The sequence below is a fragment of the Ziziphus jujuba genome, chromosome 1 (assembly GCF_031755915.1).
Source record: "Ziziphus jujuba cultivar Dongzao chromosome 1, ASM3175591v1".
NCBI classification, from domain to species: Eukaryota; Viridiplantae; Streptophyta; class Magnoliopsida; order Rosales; family Rhamnaceae; genus Ziziphus; species Ziziphus jujuba.
Window position 1 is genome coordinate 12,745,222 of NC_083379.1, and position 18,684 is coordinate 12,763,905.

Sequence of the window (18,684 nt, forward strand, 5' to 3'; positions counted from 1 at the left end):
AATAAGAATGTATACATCTATCACTAAAAATGTGATATACATGTGTAAAAGCATCGGTTTTTGTAAATTTTTAAATATTTTTTATTATTTTTTTATATTTTTACAAGCATAAATCAAAATTATAAAATTCAAACTTAACAAAAAAAAAAATTTGAAGGCCAATTAAAAATTACAAAATTGAAAGATAATCCAAAAAAAAATAAAAATTGGGAGCCAAAGCCAACGCAACGCTTTTACATGTAAAAGTGTAGACTTTTATAATTTTTATAATTTTTTATGTTATTTTCTTTATTTGTAATTCTTTTGAAATCTTTTTCCTATTTTGTTGGTACTTTTACAAGTATCATTTAAAATTACAAAATTTAAACTTAACAATATATATATATATATATAATTGAGATCAATTGGAAATTACAAAATTAAAAGTTAATAAAAAAAATTGAAGGTCAAAAGCCAAAGCTTTTACATCATAAAAGCGTCAGGTTTTGTAAATTTTTACAATTTTTTTTGTAATTTTTTAAATTCTTTTATAATTTTTTTCTAATTTTTTTGATACTTTTACAAGTATCATTCAAAATTATAAAATTCAAACTTAATAAAAAAAAATATAATTGAGGGCCAATTAGAATTAAAAAATTGAAAGTTAACAAAAAAACAAAAAAATTGAGGGGTCAAAGCCGATGCTTTTATTTTGTAAAAGTGTCGACTTTTGTAAATTTTTTTAATTTTTTAATTTTGATTTTTTTTTCAGTTTTTGGGTAATTTTTTTGAGTAATTTTTTTCTTTTTTTGGGGGGGGGGGGTAAATTTGAGTTTGGTACAGCGGGCTACAATTGTTTGCGTACGAGCTAGAAATGGTGGTGGAAGCAAAGAAAAAAAAAAACACTAAGGTGCGAATGGGAATAAGAGGAGAAGAGGTATGGTGTGAATGGATGTTAGAGGAGAAGAGGCTCAGCACGTGAGCTTCCTCACAATTTGAGTCATCTGAGTAGAATCATTTGAATCTAATAATCTAGTTTTTTTAATTTGTTTTTTATCCATATCATAATGGTCTCAGGTTCAACATGCTAATAAAAAAACTCTGTATATATATATGTATGAATTACATATATTTGATATACATGCGCATGCACACGAATGTGGGCGTGCATGCATAACGGGACTAATATAGAGCCACGCTCTCAGATTATAAAAGAAACATCCCTGCAGAGAACTACCGAAAATTCTCATTGCATTCCAAAAGGGGACAAGAGAAAAAATAAAGGAGAATTTGATTCCAAGAGCTCATAAGCTTCATATATATATATATATATATATATGTATGTATATCCTGCGTGTTCTGAAAGGTTGGTTGCTTTCATTTATCGTTTTCTGACATTCATTTTAGGCATGGCTCAGCCCGAAGAGTCCATTACTCCACCATTCTTGATCTTTCCAAGGCAAGAAGTATGGGAGAATGGGCAATTAACCATTTGGTTGCCAAGAAGGGCTGATTCACTTGGTCTTTCTTCACACCGAAACGTATTATTTTGTAGATATGAAACACGCCCCCAAACCATTTGGTTTAACAGTAAAAAATAACTAAGTAATTTAAACAGAAGTATCTGACGCAGCTTTACAAGCTAAGTGGCAGTAAATAACACAGCAAAGCTTAAGAAAGTCCGCTTAACACTTGGTATTTCCATTTTTTTTTTTTTAATTCCTTTTGCTTGAGTTCATATTTCGATATTGATATGCGTTCAGCTACCTGAGAAGTTTCCAAGATGATCAAAAGACATTTTACCATAAATTGGAACGAGCCTCTTGTTTGCCAGGTCAAATCTAACTTCTCTTCCTTTTCTATTCGCTTGTTTAATTTTTGCGAGTCCATTCAAAATTAATACATTCGAATTTTTATATATTTGCCTTGTTTTCATTGCTGCTAAGAACGACCCTGAGCTTCTCTTTTTCGTCTTCCTTCTTTACCTATTTTTGGTTTTGCATTACTGTATAAATTTATATATATATATATATACACAATTAAGTTCATGTGAAGTAGGTTTAATCTATCATAACTTCCTTGATCAGCCGTTAAAAAGGTTTGAGATTTAAATGAGGTATTGATAGTTCTCTTGGTTGATATATATTCACTTTCCCCAATGTAAGGGTATAGTATTTCACTGCAGGCTAAACCCTTTTTTCATTCTTAATGCCAAGGCTATGTTTGACTTTTTTTTTTTTGGGACTCATTAATTAGCTTATTTTTCACAGGTTGGTCATGCTTACGATGAAGGGGTTCACCAGCCTATCATAAGCAAGGAAACACACAGATTTTTTGCAAATAACTTTCTTGAGGTGCTACTATATACATATATTAATAATTATTATTATATGATTAGGATAAAGTATAAAAAAATCTTATTGAAATAAAAATAACCAATTTATCTTTATTAATTTAAACAAAAAAAATTAAACTAAAATAAAAATAACCAATTTTAGTCAAAATATTGTGACCGGATCAACGTGTAATATCTATATATACAACCCAAATAATTAAATAGACACAAGTACACATACGCATATTCATTTTGATGATTACTATATTTTGTAAGAGACTTTTTTTGTTCTTATTAGTTTATAGCTAAAAATTATATTGCTTTTGAAATTTCATGCTAATTCAACAAACTCTGATTTGGAATTTTAAAAGCTTCATGTTTAAAATTTGGCAACCTGCACTGACAGATAGTACCTGTTTCCATTTAATCAAGTACAAATTGGTAAATTGGTCATGAATTATCTATCTGTCTTTAAAACATATTTTTCTCTACTCATTTGAATACTACAGTTAATTACCATTATAAAAAATTAATAACCGGACCTCTTTGCCCTTCCAAGAATGTTCACTTGGTGGATCTGCAGAAGGGGTAAGGCCTGGGGCTTTTTTGAAAAATAGTTGGTCAAGCACTCTGAAAAGAGGTCCATTTGGAATTGGCCCCTTGGAGGAGGAAGGTTCTGGGCAAGCCTTGGTGGTACCTTTCCTAGGTGGTCCATTTGTTTGGAGCTTTGGTGGGAAGATGGGACCTGGACAGGCTCTAGCAAGACTTGATCAAGGGGTTTTTGGACCAATGTCTTTGTTGGACCAAATTAAGTTTTAAAAGGCATATATTCAAAAAACGAAAAATTAAAATTTTAGCTACCACCAACTCTTAATATCTTTTTTTTTTTTTTATAAATTATATATATATATATTTAAAATATATTGTCTTCAGTATTTGTATACCCATATGTCTAAAACCGATCCATTTTTTTTTTTTACCATAAAAATACATTTATGTTTCTATTTCACTTTTTCAAACACTACAAATTTTAGCAAAATATTTATTTTGATATCCATTTTTGGTGTTTTTGTGTGAGAAATAAAGTTAAATTCAACTTTAAAATCTAGTAAAACTAATTTATTTTTCATTTTGCTTTCAAAAAAAAAAATATATATATATATATATATATATATATATATATTTTTTTTTTTAAGGTTTTAGTTTTAAAAAATTTAAGCCATCTCCTGTCGTGAAATATAATTTGTTCAATTAATTAGTACCCAGTTTATTGACTCTAGTGTACTAATTGTCGATAACTTGAAACAGTACTTGTTTACACGCACAGTATGGTGGGTGATTCCACCAGTTTGGCTGCCTGTTATATGGTGGTTTGTTTCCATTTCTGTCCAAAGGGGTCTTACTCCTCCTCAGCTAGCTTTATCAATATTTTGCGGCATCTTCATTTGGACCTTGATGGAGTACATTGTTCACCGCTTCCTTTTCCACATGAAAACCAAAACCTATTGGTAATTGCTTTTGCTCTCTCTCTCTCTCTCTCTCTCTCTCTCTCTCTCTCTCTCTCTCTCTAATTTTGTAATGGAAAAGAATTTGCGTATAATTCATTTTGAGAAATTAATTGATTAAACTGTTTAACTTTCAGGGCAAACACTATACAATATCTTATTCATGGTTGCCATCACAAGCACCCTATGGATAGATTACGACTTTTTTACCCTCCCGCAGCATCAACTATTCTTTGTGTACCAGTATGAGTCATTCAATAACCATTCTCCCATTAAAAAAACATAAAAGAAAGAAATTAATTATTTGACCTAAATCAAAATTCAAATACTCATATTGCTAATTTGATATTTATTATATTAATTTAATTATGTGGGTTGATTTGGTAATGTTTATGTTTCTTATTTTTAGTTTTTCTTGAAATTTTTACTTTAATCGTATGGAATTGACTATTTTTTGCCCAAAGGATAGTTAGGTAATTTCACAAAAGTTAAAAGCGTTAAAAAAAAGAAAAGGGGAAAGAAAATAGATTGAAGTTAATTACACTCTTTTTCATAGTAGTAACTAATGGTGGTGTGTTTGACTAGGTTTGGACATTGATTAGAGTTTTATCAACATCTTCCACGGCACCTGCTTTGTTTGGAGGGGTTTTGCTAGGCTATGTAGTTTATGATATTACCCACTATTATCTGCATCATGCCAAACCTTCCAAAGGTTTAATCCATAGTCTCTGGGTAATAATCCATTCTGTTTCTCCTCCTCTACTCTTTGTATTTTCTATGTGCCTGCAAATATTTATATATTTCATGGAAATTCCTTCATGTTTTTGTGCTTACTGATCGCAAATTTGATTAATTTGTTGTGTTGAATATAGAGATGTCATCTTATTCATCACTTTAGAGTTGGAAGCATGGGATTTGGGGTCACTTCCTCCATATGGGACTGGGTCTTTGGAACGCTCCCTTCAACAAAAGCTGCTTCATAAAATTGAAAAATTTGTCAAATCAGATTCTAGGGCTATTCTTTGGCTATACGAATCTACAAGTCAATAAGGAGCCTGAATTACATGTTGTTTATTTCTTCTCGATTTTTCAAACTTTATCCTAGAAATAATGGCTTTACCATTAATGTGTAGTGTATACTATTAAAATATTTAATAATGGTTGTAGTATGCACGTACACATCTATAAATATTCTCATTATAGCCTTATTATATTTATATGTAACTTAAGTATGTTGGACTCATGGATTTTTATGCATATTACTTCTTTCTTTGAAAAAGATTATATTTCGTTAAGGAAAAAAAAAAAAAAGTTTTGTGAACTTTCTCAAATGGGAAGAAACTGTGGCACTTTAATATTATAATTGAATAAACTATTTTGCATTTTTATTGTTGAGATAATATTAGTATAATGATATATAATTTACATCTCAATCGTTTTTGTAAAGAGTGTGACATCAATATAGCATGACTAGTGGTAAGCTCTCACATAGTCACATTTATGTTTAATTTTATTTATTTTAAAAATATTATAGTGCTAAGAAAAAAAAAAAGTCATGACTTGGCCTACATGCATATTATTTTTTATTTTTTTGACAAAGCTTCCATGTATATTAGGATGGTTAAGAGGTTGGAATATAACATTTAATACGGATAGCATTAGTCTAATAAATAAATAAATAAAATAAAATACTGTTGCAATATTATCTCTTAATATCCGTTCATATGCTAAGATCAAAACTTTCTATTAATCCTAAAATAAAAGGACAATTTAAAAAAAAAAAATCAAATATAAATCACAACTTTCTTAGGAAGAAGTGGATGGCATTGACTTTTTGGTGCTCCTAGAAGTTGCTTTTTTTTTTTTTTTTTTTAATTTTTAATTTTAATTTTTTTTGGGGATAAGGTTCTCCTGGGAGGCTGGTAAGGCTTTTTTCAAAGCAGCGGACCACGTCCTTCAGAAAGTTCTTATCATTTCATTCTTTAATGGTCCTAAAAAATGTGACATCCTTCATCATTTCTCTGCAACTTCCCTCCTACCCAGTCTAAAGAATACGTGATTGGATATGATTATTTGATTTGTTTTGGGTTTTGATTTGTTTGGGTTTAAAAGCTTTTTTTTTTTTTTGAATTTTTTTCTGAAATGTCAATTAAGTTCTGTTTACTAATTAACCCAAAAAAAGAAAAAAGAAAAAAGAACTAAATGACTAGACAGATAATCTATTTTTAATATTTGCATGTTTTGAATTTGTTAGTTCCTTCTATACTAAGGATTAGTTTCTTCTATACTAAGGAATATATTTTCACCAAATTTTTAGATTTGACGTATAAATAGAGTTGACCCAATATTCAAATTCAAGACCAGTAGATAGAAGCAATTGACCGAAAACGAATGACCCTTTTTTTTATTTTTTTATTTTTTGAAATAACTAATGACTTTTGTTGAAATTGTTGCTTTCCATCCTTTAAATGAATTAAATACTACGGGACATTTTTTCTATTATTTATATATATTTTTTGGCTATTTTCTGTACATATTTTATAAGCGCGTAGATTTTCAAGTATTAACTTAATATTTATTTATTTTTAAAAAATTATTAATATTTTATAGGTTTTTTTGGAACTTAATTTAATTTTTGCTACTTTATATAAATTTATTAATAATATTGAATGTATTAAAATGTTAATCAAATTATAAAATAATATGATAAATAATTTAATAATATTTAATTAATAAATTTATATTTAAATTATATAAATAAAATCAACTAATAATATTTTAATACATTATTTTGATTCCTGTTATTTAATAAACAAATATAATAAATATTTTGATACACGTATTATTACGGTAAAAAAATTATTATAGAAATATACATATATATATATATATATATATGTATATATTATTTTAGAAAGAGAGATAATTAATTTTTTTAAATATCCATAATAGTAGTTTCTTGTTTTAAAGCATAACAAATTTTTTTTTTTTTGAAAAAAAAAAAGGCATAACGAATTAATTTCATTTTAAAATTTAAAACCAAAATGAGATTGTAAAATTCTTTTATGGAGTGGGAATTTTGCTATTTATTTATTTAGTTAACTCTATAGCCTATACATTTTCCAACCTATAATTCTTCACGAATAAATAAAAATCCTTTACATTTTGAAATTAAAACGAATTTATTATAAAATAATAAAAAAAATAACAAACAAAGAAAGTAGACAAAAAAACAGCTAATTAATTATTTCATTCACCCAAAAAAAGAAAAAGAAAGAAAGAAAAAAAAAAGAAAAAGAAAAACCAGCTGATTATTTGAGTGGTCAGCCCACGAAGTCTACCCCACAATTGCTAATATCCAAGCTGTAACCTCATGAAAACTTGCCAGACTGGCAAAACCTCTTAAGAATCCAACCTGAAAAAGACGCTGGCCGAATCGGCAATTGACCCGTAACAAAGTGGACGGCCCAGATTTCTCCATTTACCATATTGTCGTTTTTCCACAAAGACACGCCAAAAAGTTTGAATAAAAAAATCCTTATTATTCCCATTGCACCGCCACTCGTTCTTCGTTCTTTAAAGACAGTCCAAACCTCCGTCACTGAAAACCCCCTTCTGGATCGCCGGAGGGGGTGGTGTTTAGCAACAGATTTCGACAAAATCCTTATTCTCGACCCGCATTGTTATCTGGTTAGTTCTTCGTTCTCTTGCTGTCTTGTTTATCAACATTTTCTAGTGCTTGGATGTGCGATTTCTAGATCTGCGTTGTTTTCTCTGTTTCCATCTATCTTTTTTTGGGAAAATTTTTTGGTTTCTCAGGAATTTTGATGGGTTGGGTTTTGTTTGGTGTTTTGAATGTTTGGTTTGTTTGTTTTCAGTGTGGGATTTTGTAGTTGAACTGTTTTCTGATGTGATGGCCATGGTGATGGTTATGTTAGTGCTATCTGTTTGGTTCCTAAGGATTTTTTTTTTTTTTTTAAAAGACTAACTTTTAGTTTATTTTCGCTTGCTGGGTCTTGCTGGGTTTTGTTGGGTCTTCGATTACTTGATTAGTTCTGTTAGCTTTTTATGTGAATTTCCTTTTTTCTTTTTCCTTTTTCCTTATTTCCTTATCCAAAACAACGATGGTCTATTGCTTCATTGTGTTATGATCTGTAAAATGCAGTTGACGCAAAACATATCAGATAAAAGAATACCATTATGTAAATTTTGCCTTGTCAATTTGGAATATCATAATCATTGGCCATGCCAATTCAAAACTTAAAGCAACCAGTCAGACGAAGCTGTTTCTCCATTGGTTTTTAGTTCCTTATTATTATATGGGAATATTGTTTGTTGAGAATATCATTTTCAATTACGGTTTTAAAAATTTTCATGTGGGACCAGATTGAAGTGCAAAGTTTCGCAGAAAAGCAAGAGTTTAGAATAGTACTAAAACTTTAGACGGTCCTTCTTCGTTAATAGGTACAAACAAGTTGAAACTTAGGTCTTGGTACCGAACACCCTCTTGATTTAAATTGCTATAGGAAGGTGCTTTATTTGGCAGTTTATGAAACTAAACTTTGTAATATAATATTATAACTTTTAGTTCAAAATGGAGACTTCTGTCTTGGCTGATAGTGGAAATCCCATTGTACATTGATGTTGAAATCGATTCAAATCCCAATCTCTGATTTATGGTTAATAGATACTGAGTTTGCTAGTGTTATTCTCTACTACCATGTCCTCAAAAGCTAACTGAGGTAAGCTGATTTTTCCTTTAACGTTAATAAATGAAGGAAAAAATGGTTAAGTTGAGTAAGTTTTTAGATATTTGATCATATGGATTTGCAATTGTTTGATCTATATTTTGTTTTATGTTTAGGAAGCATAAAAAGATGTGTATCTAAAGCAATTCTGATGACAAATTAAAAATAAGTTGGTAAATTAAAATTTCATGTACAAACCACTATTAACTGTTGACATTTCCTAGACTAAATTGGTAAGAATAATTTTTCTTCTCTTTCTGTTGCCTCTTACAGTTATAGTTTGTCACTTACCGTCTTTTCTTTCATTTATGTCTTGCCTCAGAAGTCAGAAGTCAGAAGTCAGAAGTATAATCGGTGACAAGATGGTTGCTCAGGGCTTTACTGTGGATATGAATAAACCACTTGTCTTTCAGGTAATACCTTGTGGAGAACTATTTTTGGCATTCCTTTGAGCTGAATATGTTATGAGCACTTTGTGGAATTTTATTTTATTTATTATTATCATTTTTTGTTTCAAAACAAAACTTAATGAATAGGAAAAAAAAAGTATTTGTTACATAAACAGAGGATGAGGTATCCTGGCAATATTGAAATATAAAAAGAAGATATATGATAAAAGCAAAACAAAATCTAGCGGTGCATTGTTATAGAAAACCTTTGCCGACATGAGCTTTAAAAGTGGGCATCAATTGACTACTTTAGAAGACTTGCTCAAAAAGAACTTATGAAATAATGGTCCCAAATGTAGTTACACTAACATCTATATCCATCTAGATGCCTGCAGTTGAGAAATTTTTTGAAGTCTACTTATCTATGATCTGATATTGAATTCTGATTCATTGTCCCAATTATTATCATTGATGTGGATTGGAAAGAACAGCGGTATTATCTGATTGTTGGAGATAGTACTCAGCTTATCTGGATTTGCATTCTGTTTTGCACTCTGTAATTAGTTCCACCAATTCTTAGCAGAAATACTTTTTTACCTTTTGCTGCTTCTAGAGGAAACTTACATTAGCAGTTTGCTTGTTGCAAATATGTTTGTTGAAAGTTATAATTTCCTTTACTACAAATGTTTTTATGAGGCATTGGTTTTGTCCATCTTGTTCTAGTTGTAGTTCTTTACGAGCTCCACTTGTATAGTTCCGAATTTATTTCTATCAACCAAATCAAAGCTGGTTTAAGTCCACTTAACTCTATTGATGATCAGAGTTAGTTTTATTGTTTATTTTAAGTTTGGACAATCTTTCACAGGTCGGTCATCTTGGAGAAGCTTACCAGGATTGGGTGCATCAGCCTATTCCTGGCAAAGAAAGCCCTCGATTTTTTGAAAGTGATTTCTGGGAGGTATTTTATCTTTCTTTGTACATAACAATCAAACTTCATTCTGTATTCAATGCATTTTAATACATACTAATCTTAAATATAATTTCTTCAAGAATACACAGTGAAGATCATTTCTGATTTATTGCTTCTTGAATTATAGTTCTTGACTCGCACTGCCTGGTGGGTGATTCCCATCATTTGGCTGCCAGTTGTGTTCTGGTCCATTTCCAAGTCTGTAAAAATGGGCCACACGTATCCACAGATAGCTCTACTGGTGGCGGTTGGTATTTTCATCTGGACGTTGCTTGAATACACACTACACCGTTTCCTTTTCCACATCAAAACAAAGAGCTATTGGTTAGTCTCTCTCTCAATTTATCTGCTGTATTTTTTATCTCTTCTTTAATGGTGTCTTAATTTGGTTGATATTCCATTAGGGGAAACACCTTGCATTATCTTCTTCATGGCTGCCATCATAAGCACCCTATGGACGGCTTGCGTCTTGTTTTTCCTCCTGCTGCAACAGCTATTCTTTTAATACCAGTATGCCTTTAGTCTCTTATTCCTTAATATTAGCAACATCATTTCTTACTTTTCTTTCCAAGAATATAGTGGATGCTTATTGTGACTGAACATTTATACTAATTGAGGGATTTTTTTTTTTCTTTTTTTTTCTGATTAGTGGAAATCAGAACTCATCGTCATAGTGAATACTTACTCTAAATGGAAATTGATTATTAGGATTAACTTTATAATGTTCTGATCATATTGAATATCATAGTTGTTTCATAAGCTTCTATATAATTGATTTCTAAATAAATTTTACCATCAACTTATGGCAGTTCTGGAACTTGGTTAAATTTATTTTCACGCATTCTACATCTCCTGCTCTGTTTGGAGGTGGTTTATTGGGTTACGTGATGTATGATGTTACACATTACTACCTTCACCATGGTCAGCCATCAATGGAGTTGCAGAGAAATCTTAAGGTACGAGTAGTAGTAGATTTTTAAAATTGTAAAAAGATATTAAATTTCATTATTTTAATATCAACAAAAAAATTTTGTTTTATCCCTCATAACAAACCATGCATTGTATAGTTATTTGGAAAGTCAGTCTTTCATATCACTCTTTATCTTTTTTAAATGCCCCCTTTCTTTAGACCATCTAACCAATTTAGACAGTGCTAACTCATATAATCGCTGCTCTGTTTTTCACAGAGATACCATTTAAATCATCACTTCCGGATCCAAACTAAAGGCTTTGGAATAACTTCATCGTTGTGGGATAGGGTGTTTGGAACACTTCCTCAAACAAAAGCTGCTAGTAAAAGCTCGTAAATTAATTGCAAGGTTCGCATCTTTAATTGGTTATGACTATAGCTAGTTTGGGGGCGTTTAAGTATTTTAAGTATATTTTTCTTGGTAAACATTCTTTTTTTCTTCTGTGTCCTCTCTTTAGGCGATAGTATGTTTAAATGATTTATTTGATGATTCTCATGTGGCTAGTATCAATTTTGTGGTGCCCTTTTCCTACAAAGAAAAAATTCTGTATAAATTTAATCACTCAAAATCATTTGTTTATTTAGTAGGAAATATTCTAGTTGGTTTCTTGTACAATGGAGATTTATATGGTTTATTAGGGTAATGAATGTAAACTAATAATATGGTGGTCCACGTATGCATATACTTCCTACCTAGTTTTATTCTAATTAGTCAAATGAATTGTGTCATTAAAAAGAATAAATTAGTCGGAAGCTTCACACCTTTTGCTACCTTGATGGAGATGAAATAAAACACTATCATGATGCAAGCGGGGTAATCTTTAATTTTGTAAAAATGTTAATGTTGATTTGTAACGTACCCTTGTCAATTTAGTGATCTTATCATTATAAAGTATGTACATTGTACGAAAGAAGTTTCGTGTGGCCAATTAATTGTTGCATTCGCAAAAAAAAAAATCTAGAAATTCAGTCACTAGATTTAGTACTGGCCACAATGTAAACGTCTCCCTAATTGTTTCCATTGTGTATTGTTAAGGATTGTGTTTATTAAAAAGATTATTTAACACTAATTTAATTTTTGAGCCATGAATTGTCAAGGTCTGCAGCTGAAATAAATTATGGACCAAATCTTTTAAGAGAAACTATTATAACCATCATTAGTGTCAAAATTCAATTGTGGTCAATTTGTTTTATTATTATTTTTATTTTTGTAGTCTTTATTCTTCGATGCAAGAGTTGTAACCTTGAATCTTCAGTTTGATTGTCCTATAAATATAAATGTTAATTAGTTCTTAGTTGCATAATTTTCCAGTGAATATAAGGTGTGGAATACCTTGGAGTGCAAAAGTGAAAACTCATGATGAAACAAATAATTTCGCAAAAATTATGATATAATATTAGAGAGTGAATGAGACAGGTCTGTGTTGACTGAGCAATGAACGCCAGTGAGAGAAAGCCAAGCAAACAAGTAGTGGCAAGTTCGGTCTCATCCTTTTATAGTGATAAAAGTAAGATTTGAGGCATTAAGATGGTTTTTTTTTACTTTTTTTTCTTTTTGGTAATCATTTCAGAAGATGATAGAAGATAGGGTTGGGGTTTCTTTAATATTTGTTTAGACGACTATAATCGTTATTTACCCAAAAAAAAAAAAAAAAAAAAAAACAAAACAAAAAACAAAGGAAAAAAGACTATTATAATCGTTAAAACTTGTGGAATTTTTCCCAAATCTAGATATGTTTTTTTTTAATTAATTTATTATAAATTGGGCAAGGGAAGAGATGCTATGATTCAAAGCATGAATAAAGACGTTGGTGCTTTATTTTGACCATCCCGGGCTAAATATTTGGTTGAAAAAGAAATTTAGAGGGCAATTTCTTTTTTTTCTTGCTTAAATAAAAAAGATATCTCCTAGTAGTATCATAGGTATTAGGATATAACTTTTGTATTATATGGTATGCGGCTATCCGAACTAATAATAAAATTTGTCAAAATTTGAACTTCAACTACTGGATTCCGATGATAAATTTAAAGGGCAATTTTGAACAAAAAAAAAAAAATAGTTATCATATTTTCATGTCAAATAATTTATTATTTATTTATAGTGTGTCGTTGTCAAGTCTTTATTGGATTAAAAAAGTTCTTTTTATTAAGTTTCATGGTTTAAAATAACCTGAAGGCATGAAGGAATAATGTTTGATTCCCAAGAATCAAGATGGGTTTGCCATCTATGGTGATGTTACTTTAAGACAAAAACATAATAGAACTTGATGTATTGTAAACAACTATTCAGTTATTTATAATCCAACATTCAAATGAATAATTTTATAAGTTCCACATAATTTATTTTGATATTAAACTGATTATTGATTGTTGGGTTTATATTGCACTGAACGTGATTAATGGACCGTTGTTCATATCTCATCGTACAACTGTTGTATGGGAATGGAAAAGAAAATTGGTATTCAATCTGCTACTGTTATTATAAAAGTCCAGAGAGATCGAGAGATAACAATTATTAACTGAATTTATTTTAACTTATTAAAATAATAATAAACAAAATTAAATGAAAAAGTGGATCTATCAATGAGGCAAGTAAAACGGTTCCATGAATAATTTAGTAATGATCATTCATATAAACATTTTTCTTTTTCCAAATACTCTATTGATATAGGGGATTAATTACCCAAATTACCCTGCCTTTTACATCATATCACATCATAATATACAATTGGATACCAACCGCAAGTTTGAAGAAATTGACATTGGCCCAAAACTTGCCAAAAATGTTGTCGTTGTTGCTGTTGGCTTTTTTTTTTTTTTTTTTGGGTGCAATTGTTAAAAATGTTGATTATAATGGACAAATATTGCTTTTTAGATTAATTAGATTTATAGGCTGACAAAAATTAAAAAGTGTTATGCCTTGCTTTTTGGCAAAAAAGTGAAAAAGTGCTGGGCCTAGTTAGCTCAGGTGTGGACTGTGGGTGAAGGCAACTAATGGATAGTTGATCATTCTCTGCAACTGTTTACCAACTTATTTGGTAAATGATATGTCATTTTTTTTTTTTAATAAATATGACATCATTTTATTAGTTGAGAGAATATATAAATCAAAGTATATAAGTGAATCCGTAAATATTGTAGTAAAATTAAATACAAACCAATAAAATGATTTTACGTTATTTACCACATAATTTATAGATATCTTGGTCCCGTAGCATCATTGATTTTTTTTTTTTTTTTTGGGGTTACATTGTTAAACATTTATTCAAATTTTAAATTTTAATTTGTTTATGAAGTAAAAGTATCCAAATAGTTCTTGTAAAGCGGACTACGGTGCTTTCTTATCACGATAACCCTAATCCTGTTGGAGTGCCCTTCAAATATATCATCATTCTATAGCTTTTTTTTTTTTTTTTTTAATTTTTTTTTAAGGGGGGGGTTTTATAAAACCAAAAATGGCAGAAAAGAAAAAAATAGCCCAGATTCATGACCTAGCCCTCTGGCCACTCTCAGGAGTCATACAATTAACAAAAGCCCGAGGAAATATGATCAGGATTAGAAGGTCCTAACAATGTGAGCTGACCTATTGTATTTCCTCGGACTCCAAACAAAAGAAATAGAGATAGGGGAAAAAAAAAAAAAGAAAAAAAAAAACTGACACAAGTTCAAAATACAATTGGAAAGATACTTTGAAGACCAGTGAAGAGAGGAACAATTGCCAAGGTGCAAGCTTTGATTAACTGCTTTGGCATCACTCTAGCATATGACATCCATCCATCCTTCCTGAATCGCCAAAAAAAATTGTGAATGGCCACCAACGCCGCAATTCTGGAATACAAATGTTGTTATGAGAGTGAATCTTAAGCACATTACTAGAATGGTCTCCCAAGAAACAATAATGCTTCCTAATGGCAGCATCCAAACTAATCTTAACAAATCCAGCAGGTGGGCAAGTCCAGATCACGGCATTACTCCCATTGTTAACTTCTTTCGATTGAAATATCACACAAGAGAGATACATTGAAATCACCAAACCGGTTTCTCAAAGCCTGTACAAAACTCTCTAGGTCCTCAACTGACTCATTATGGATAGAATTATTCCTGAGCCACCATATATGCTCCATCAAGAGCACCACAAAAAGAAGTCACGTTTGTCTTCCTCATGAATAGTTGCACCTGAAAAAGAGATGAACCTCATCCTCGAGGCAACTGCATCCATGAGGGCACTCCACGGAATCAACCTCCATATTTCATTCCAACAGATTGGCTTCAGTTGGAAGGCCAAGTTAAAGAACTTTAATCTTTCATGAGTTACCACTCTTCCACAAGAACAATCACCACTTTGATCTAGTAGCCTTGCAATCTTTCAAAAGCCAATAAGCAGATTTCGCACTAAAAGCAGTATTTTTTGTTCCCATCCATACCAATTTATCATTAACCTCATTAGAGACCTAATGTATTCTGAGGATTTTGTCTGCTATTTCATTATCGAACAAAAGGTTGAGCCTCTCTATATCCCAACTTCCATTGGTCCTCTTAAGGGAATCAACCATCCCAAACCAAAATATTTCTGCATTCTGATTAGCAACAGGCCGATAATTTGGATTATTAGGAATCCAAGGATCTTTTCAGAATCTCGTTTGCCAATACGATAACATAGAGTCGCTCCATTTTGCTCTACTGCTATTGATCGGAGCGACTAAATTCCTCTTCAGACTATATTTTTATAAACTTGATTTTACCTACACAATCAATATTGTTCTTTACACTACCTAAGTTTGCATCCAGCTTTATGACCAAATATTTAAGAGTCGTTCAGTCAAATAGTCATATATTAGCACTTTGAGGACGGACATACTTCTATATGAGTAATTCGATCATATAACTCCTATCAATTTGAGAATGTTTGGCTAAAATGCTTTTTTTCTATTTTTTCCCCTCAGTACTTATCAAAAAGAGCATTTGGAAATTAGATATAATTTCTCAAAAATCTCAAATTCTCACAAAGCTTAATTACTGAAAATCATACGGGGCTTCACTATGTTTCGTTTTTATCTGTTTCTGCTCTACATGAAAAGTTTAGTTGCTAAAAATCATAGCCAATACTGTTATTAGTTTTCTAAAAGGAAAATGTTGAGCACCAAGGATTTTGGAGTAATTAGTTGCTCTGGCCATCATCGGCAAGAAACATTTAATTTCGTATATACATATATATATATATATATGTATATTTTAAAATCAGCAATACGGACACCAATCAATTAGCTTTAGAGCCTTGCATATATTTTGTTAAAAGCTACCATAATTGCTACAAAAAAGGCCGAGACTCATTAGGTTATTACGCAGCGTATAATTCCTATAATTTCCTCTATAGCCATGCTGGAATAGTTGGAATACTCTGTTCATTTCTGAAGAAATTGTGTGGATCAACTTTGTTTTTCACATTCACTAATCTCTTGAAGTTATCCTTGAAGTACTTTGTACCCCAAACGCTGGCTTCTTCATAGGTTGTAATATTATTTCCAATCTTGTTTGTTCCCAAATCAAGATCCCTATAGTTTATATAAGCAGCCCTTGGAGAGTTTGAAACATAGGGCTTCATGTATCCGTAAAGCATTCTTATCCATTTCAAATGCTTCTTGGATGCCTTAACACCATTCACTTCCCACTTCACCAAGTACTGTATATTGTACAGATTACCTTTTCTGTGTGGAAAAGGAATTTCTGACTCTGAAATCTCATTCATTTTCCCCCCATATGGATCCATTATCATGAAAACTAATTCCTCTTCCAAAAACCTTTCCCAGATCCCTTGGAGTCCAGATTCAGAAATGGGTTTCTTCACATAGTCAGATTTTGCCTTGAAATAGCTCTTGTATTGAATAGTCCTATCCAACAACAACTCCAAAGGTTCGTCTTTTTGGTAACCTGTAAAATAGAGAACAGATTGAATCCAACTCATTTCAATGCAGTCTTTGGCTTCCAATCCTAGCTCAGGAAAGCTCTGGTTCATCAATGGCATCAGCCTTTCGATTCCTCCAAGAAACAGCGAGTTGAAAGAAGCTTGAACTGTTTTTTCTTTCCCTTGTCCCACATCTTGGATGATGACCCTGATGAAAAGATCTTCATGCAAATTATCTGCAATGTATTGCCATCTATGGACAAGCTTTCCTGCACCTTGTTTGAGAGTTTTCGAGACTGTAAAGCCAATAACTTCTGGTGGAACCGGAACAAGTTTGATCTTCCATGAAAGTACAATCCCAAAGCTTTCTCCACCACCTCCTCTAATGGCCCAAAACAGATCCTCACCCATTTCTTGTCTTCCAAGAAACTTACCATTAGCATTGATTACGTAAGCATCAATGACATTGTCAGCTGCAAGCCCATATTTCCTCAACATAGTGCCAAACCCACCTCCACTGAAGTGACCACCAACACCTACACTGGGACATAAACCCGCCGGAAATCCGTACATTCCGGTTTTCTTTACAATGGCATAGTAAAGCTCACCCAGTGTAGCACCGGACTGAACCCAAGCTGTCTTTTCTTCAAGATCAATTTCAATGGATCGAAGGTTGATGAGGTCGATGAGGACGAAAGGGGTTTTGCAAAGGTAGGATAAACCTTCATAGTCATGGCCTCCACTTCGGACCCTTATTTGTAAACCATGAATTTTGCTACAAATAACGGCTGCTTGGATTTCAGCCTCATGGAAAGGTGTGAGGAGGAGAAGAGGTTTTGGTGATGTTGAATTTACCCATCTGGGGTTCTGTTGGGAAGATTCCAAGAGAGAGGAATATAAAGGGGAGCTTGGAATGTGGATGATTTGCGTGTTTTTGGTGTAGTTAGGGAATTGGGTTGACATGCAATGCATGAAATTTTCATGGAGGAGAGAAGAAATTGTGAAAGGAAATGAAAGCAAAAACAGAGAAAACAGAGCAATTAAATTCATCTCTCTGTGCTTTGGTTTCTTTGAGAATACAGAGGAATGAGTTTGGGGGATATGGAACATCCAAAACAGATGCTTAGTGTATTTATAGGGTCGGCCTTGTTGTACTCATTTGTATACAAACAAATGTGAAGTGATAATTCCTATGGAGAGGGTATCAATGATTGACACCTATATAACTGCCAAATTTGTCGTTTATAAACTAGTCGGCAATTAGTCACTCTTGCAGTATATAAAGGTCTCACATACTTCCATTTGTGACATTATATACTTTCTTTACCGTCTATAATGAATAACAAGGAATGATTTTTTCCTTTTAATAACAGAAATGGCTCATTAAATGGGTAATATCTGAATATATATATATATATCTTAATTCCTTAAATATGTGATGTAATTGTAATTTGTGACTTGCCACTTCATATTTGATATTGCACTTTCTCTCACCTATTGGCACGCCCCGACTTTCATGTCCTTTGTAGGATCTACATGTGTGTTGGATGGGCATGTAAACGAATTGAATACGAATAAATAATGTTGTTTTTAAGGTAATGGTAGTTTTATATACCACATAAAAATAAATTTTAGGTGCAATATATAAAAGATAATAAAATAGGAAATTGTGGTTTCAAAAAAAGAAAAAGATAGGAAATTGTTTTTGGGATATGCTATAAATTAGAGACGACTCACAACTTGATGCTTTATGATGGGTCAAAGAAAATATTTGGGAACATTTTACAAGAACAGCTTGTGATCGTTCCATCTCAAATAATTTCTGATTATTTTCCAGAAAAAAATAAAAGCTAATCCATCACAAAAAGGTCAAAGAAAATTCATTA

At 31.4% G+C, this 18,684-nt stretch overlaps 3 protein-coding genes across 4 annotated transcripts; 2 read left to right on the forward strand and 1 right to left on the reverse strand.

The window, feature by feature from the left end:
- The first annotated feature begins 1,229 nt into the window (after positions 1 to 1,229).
- LOC107417843 (dihydroceramide fatty acyl 2-hydroxylase FAH1) lies at positions 1,230 to 5,056 on the forward strand. The gene is made up of 6 exons (XM_048469477.2): positions 1,230 to 1,813; positions 2,250 to 2,333; positions 3,623 to 3,822; positions 3,957 to 4,062; positions 4,405 to 4,551; positions 4,692 to 5,056. Exons 1-6 carry the CDS (start codon positions 1,763 to 1,765, stop codon positions 4,800 to 4,802), a joined length of 699 nt encoding a protein of 232 aa, XP_048325434.2. The 5' UTR covers positions 1,230 to 1,762; the 3' UTR covers positions 4,803 to 5,056.
- Positions 5,057 to 7,349: 2,293 nt separating this feature from the next.
- On the forward strand, positions 7,350 to 11,577 carry LOC107417963 (dihydroceramide fatty acyl 2-hydroxylase FAH1). 2 transcript variants are annotated; one of them, XM_048467378.2, is made up of 7 exons: positions 7,350 to 7,509; positions 8,897 to 8,980; positions 9,822 to 9,914; positions 10,054 to 10,250; positions 10,331 to 10,436; positions 10,736 to 10,882; positions 11,114 to 11,577. In XM_048467378.2, exons 2-7 carry the CDS (start codon positions 8,930 to 8,932, stop codon positions 11,231 to 11,233), a joined length of 714 nt encoding a protein of 237 aa, XP_048323335.1. In that variant the 5' UTR covers positions 7,350 to 7,509; positions 8,897 to 8,929; the 3' UTR covers positions 11,234 to 11,577. The 2 variants fall into 2 exon arrangements, with proteins under 2 accessions (XP_048323335.1, XP_060669837.1); XM_060813854.1 differs by having other exon boundaries at positions 7,355 to 7,509; positions 8,890 to 8,980.
- Positions 11,578 to 16,264: 4,687 nt separating this feature from the next.
- Positions 16,265 to 17,848, reverse strand: LOC125420673 (berberine bridge enzyme-like 22). The gene has a single exon (XM_048467413.2). It carries the CDS (start codon positions 17,846 to 17,848, stop codon positions 16,265 to 16,267), a length of 1,584 nt encoding a protein of 527 aa, XP_048323370.2.
- Positions 17,849 to 18,684: the final 836 nt, after the last annotated feature.

Excerpts from the sequence above, each read along its gene's own strand:
- LOC107417843 (XM_048469477.2), top strand. The coding sequence starts at position 1,763 with ATGATCAAAAGACATTTTACCATAAATTGGAACGAGCCTCTTGTTTGC. Across the intron at positions 2,334-3,622 it reads TTGCAAATAACTTTCTTGAG|TACTTGTTTACACGCACAGT; the intron begins GTGCTACTATAT and ends AACTTGAAACAG. Across the intron at positions 4,552-4,691 it reads GTTTAATCCATAGTCTCTGG|AGATGTCATCTTATTCATCA; the intron begins GTAATAATCCAT and ends TGTTGAATATAG.
- LOC107417963 (XM_048467378.2), top strand. The coding sequence starts at position 8,930 with ATGGTTGCTCAGGGCTTTACTGTGGATATGAATAAACCACTTGTCTTT. Across the intron at positions 8,981-9,821 it reads ATAAACCACTTGTCTTTCAG|GTCGGTCATCTTGGAGAAGC; the intron begins GTAATACCTTGT and ends AATCTTTCACAG. Across the intron at positions 10,437-10,735 it reads CAGCTATTCTTTTAATACCA|TTCTGGAACTTGGTTAAATT; the intron begins GTATGCCTTTAG and ends AACTTATGGCAG.
- LOC125420673 (XM_048467413.2), bottom strand. The coding sequence starts at position 17,848 with ATGAATTTAATTGCTCTGTTTTCTCTGTTTTTGCTTTCATTTCCTTTC.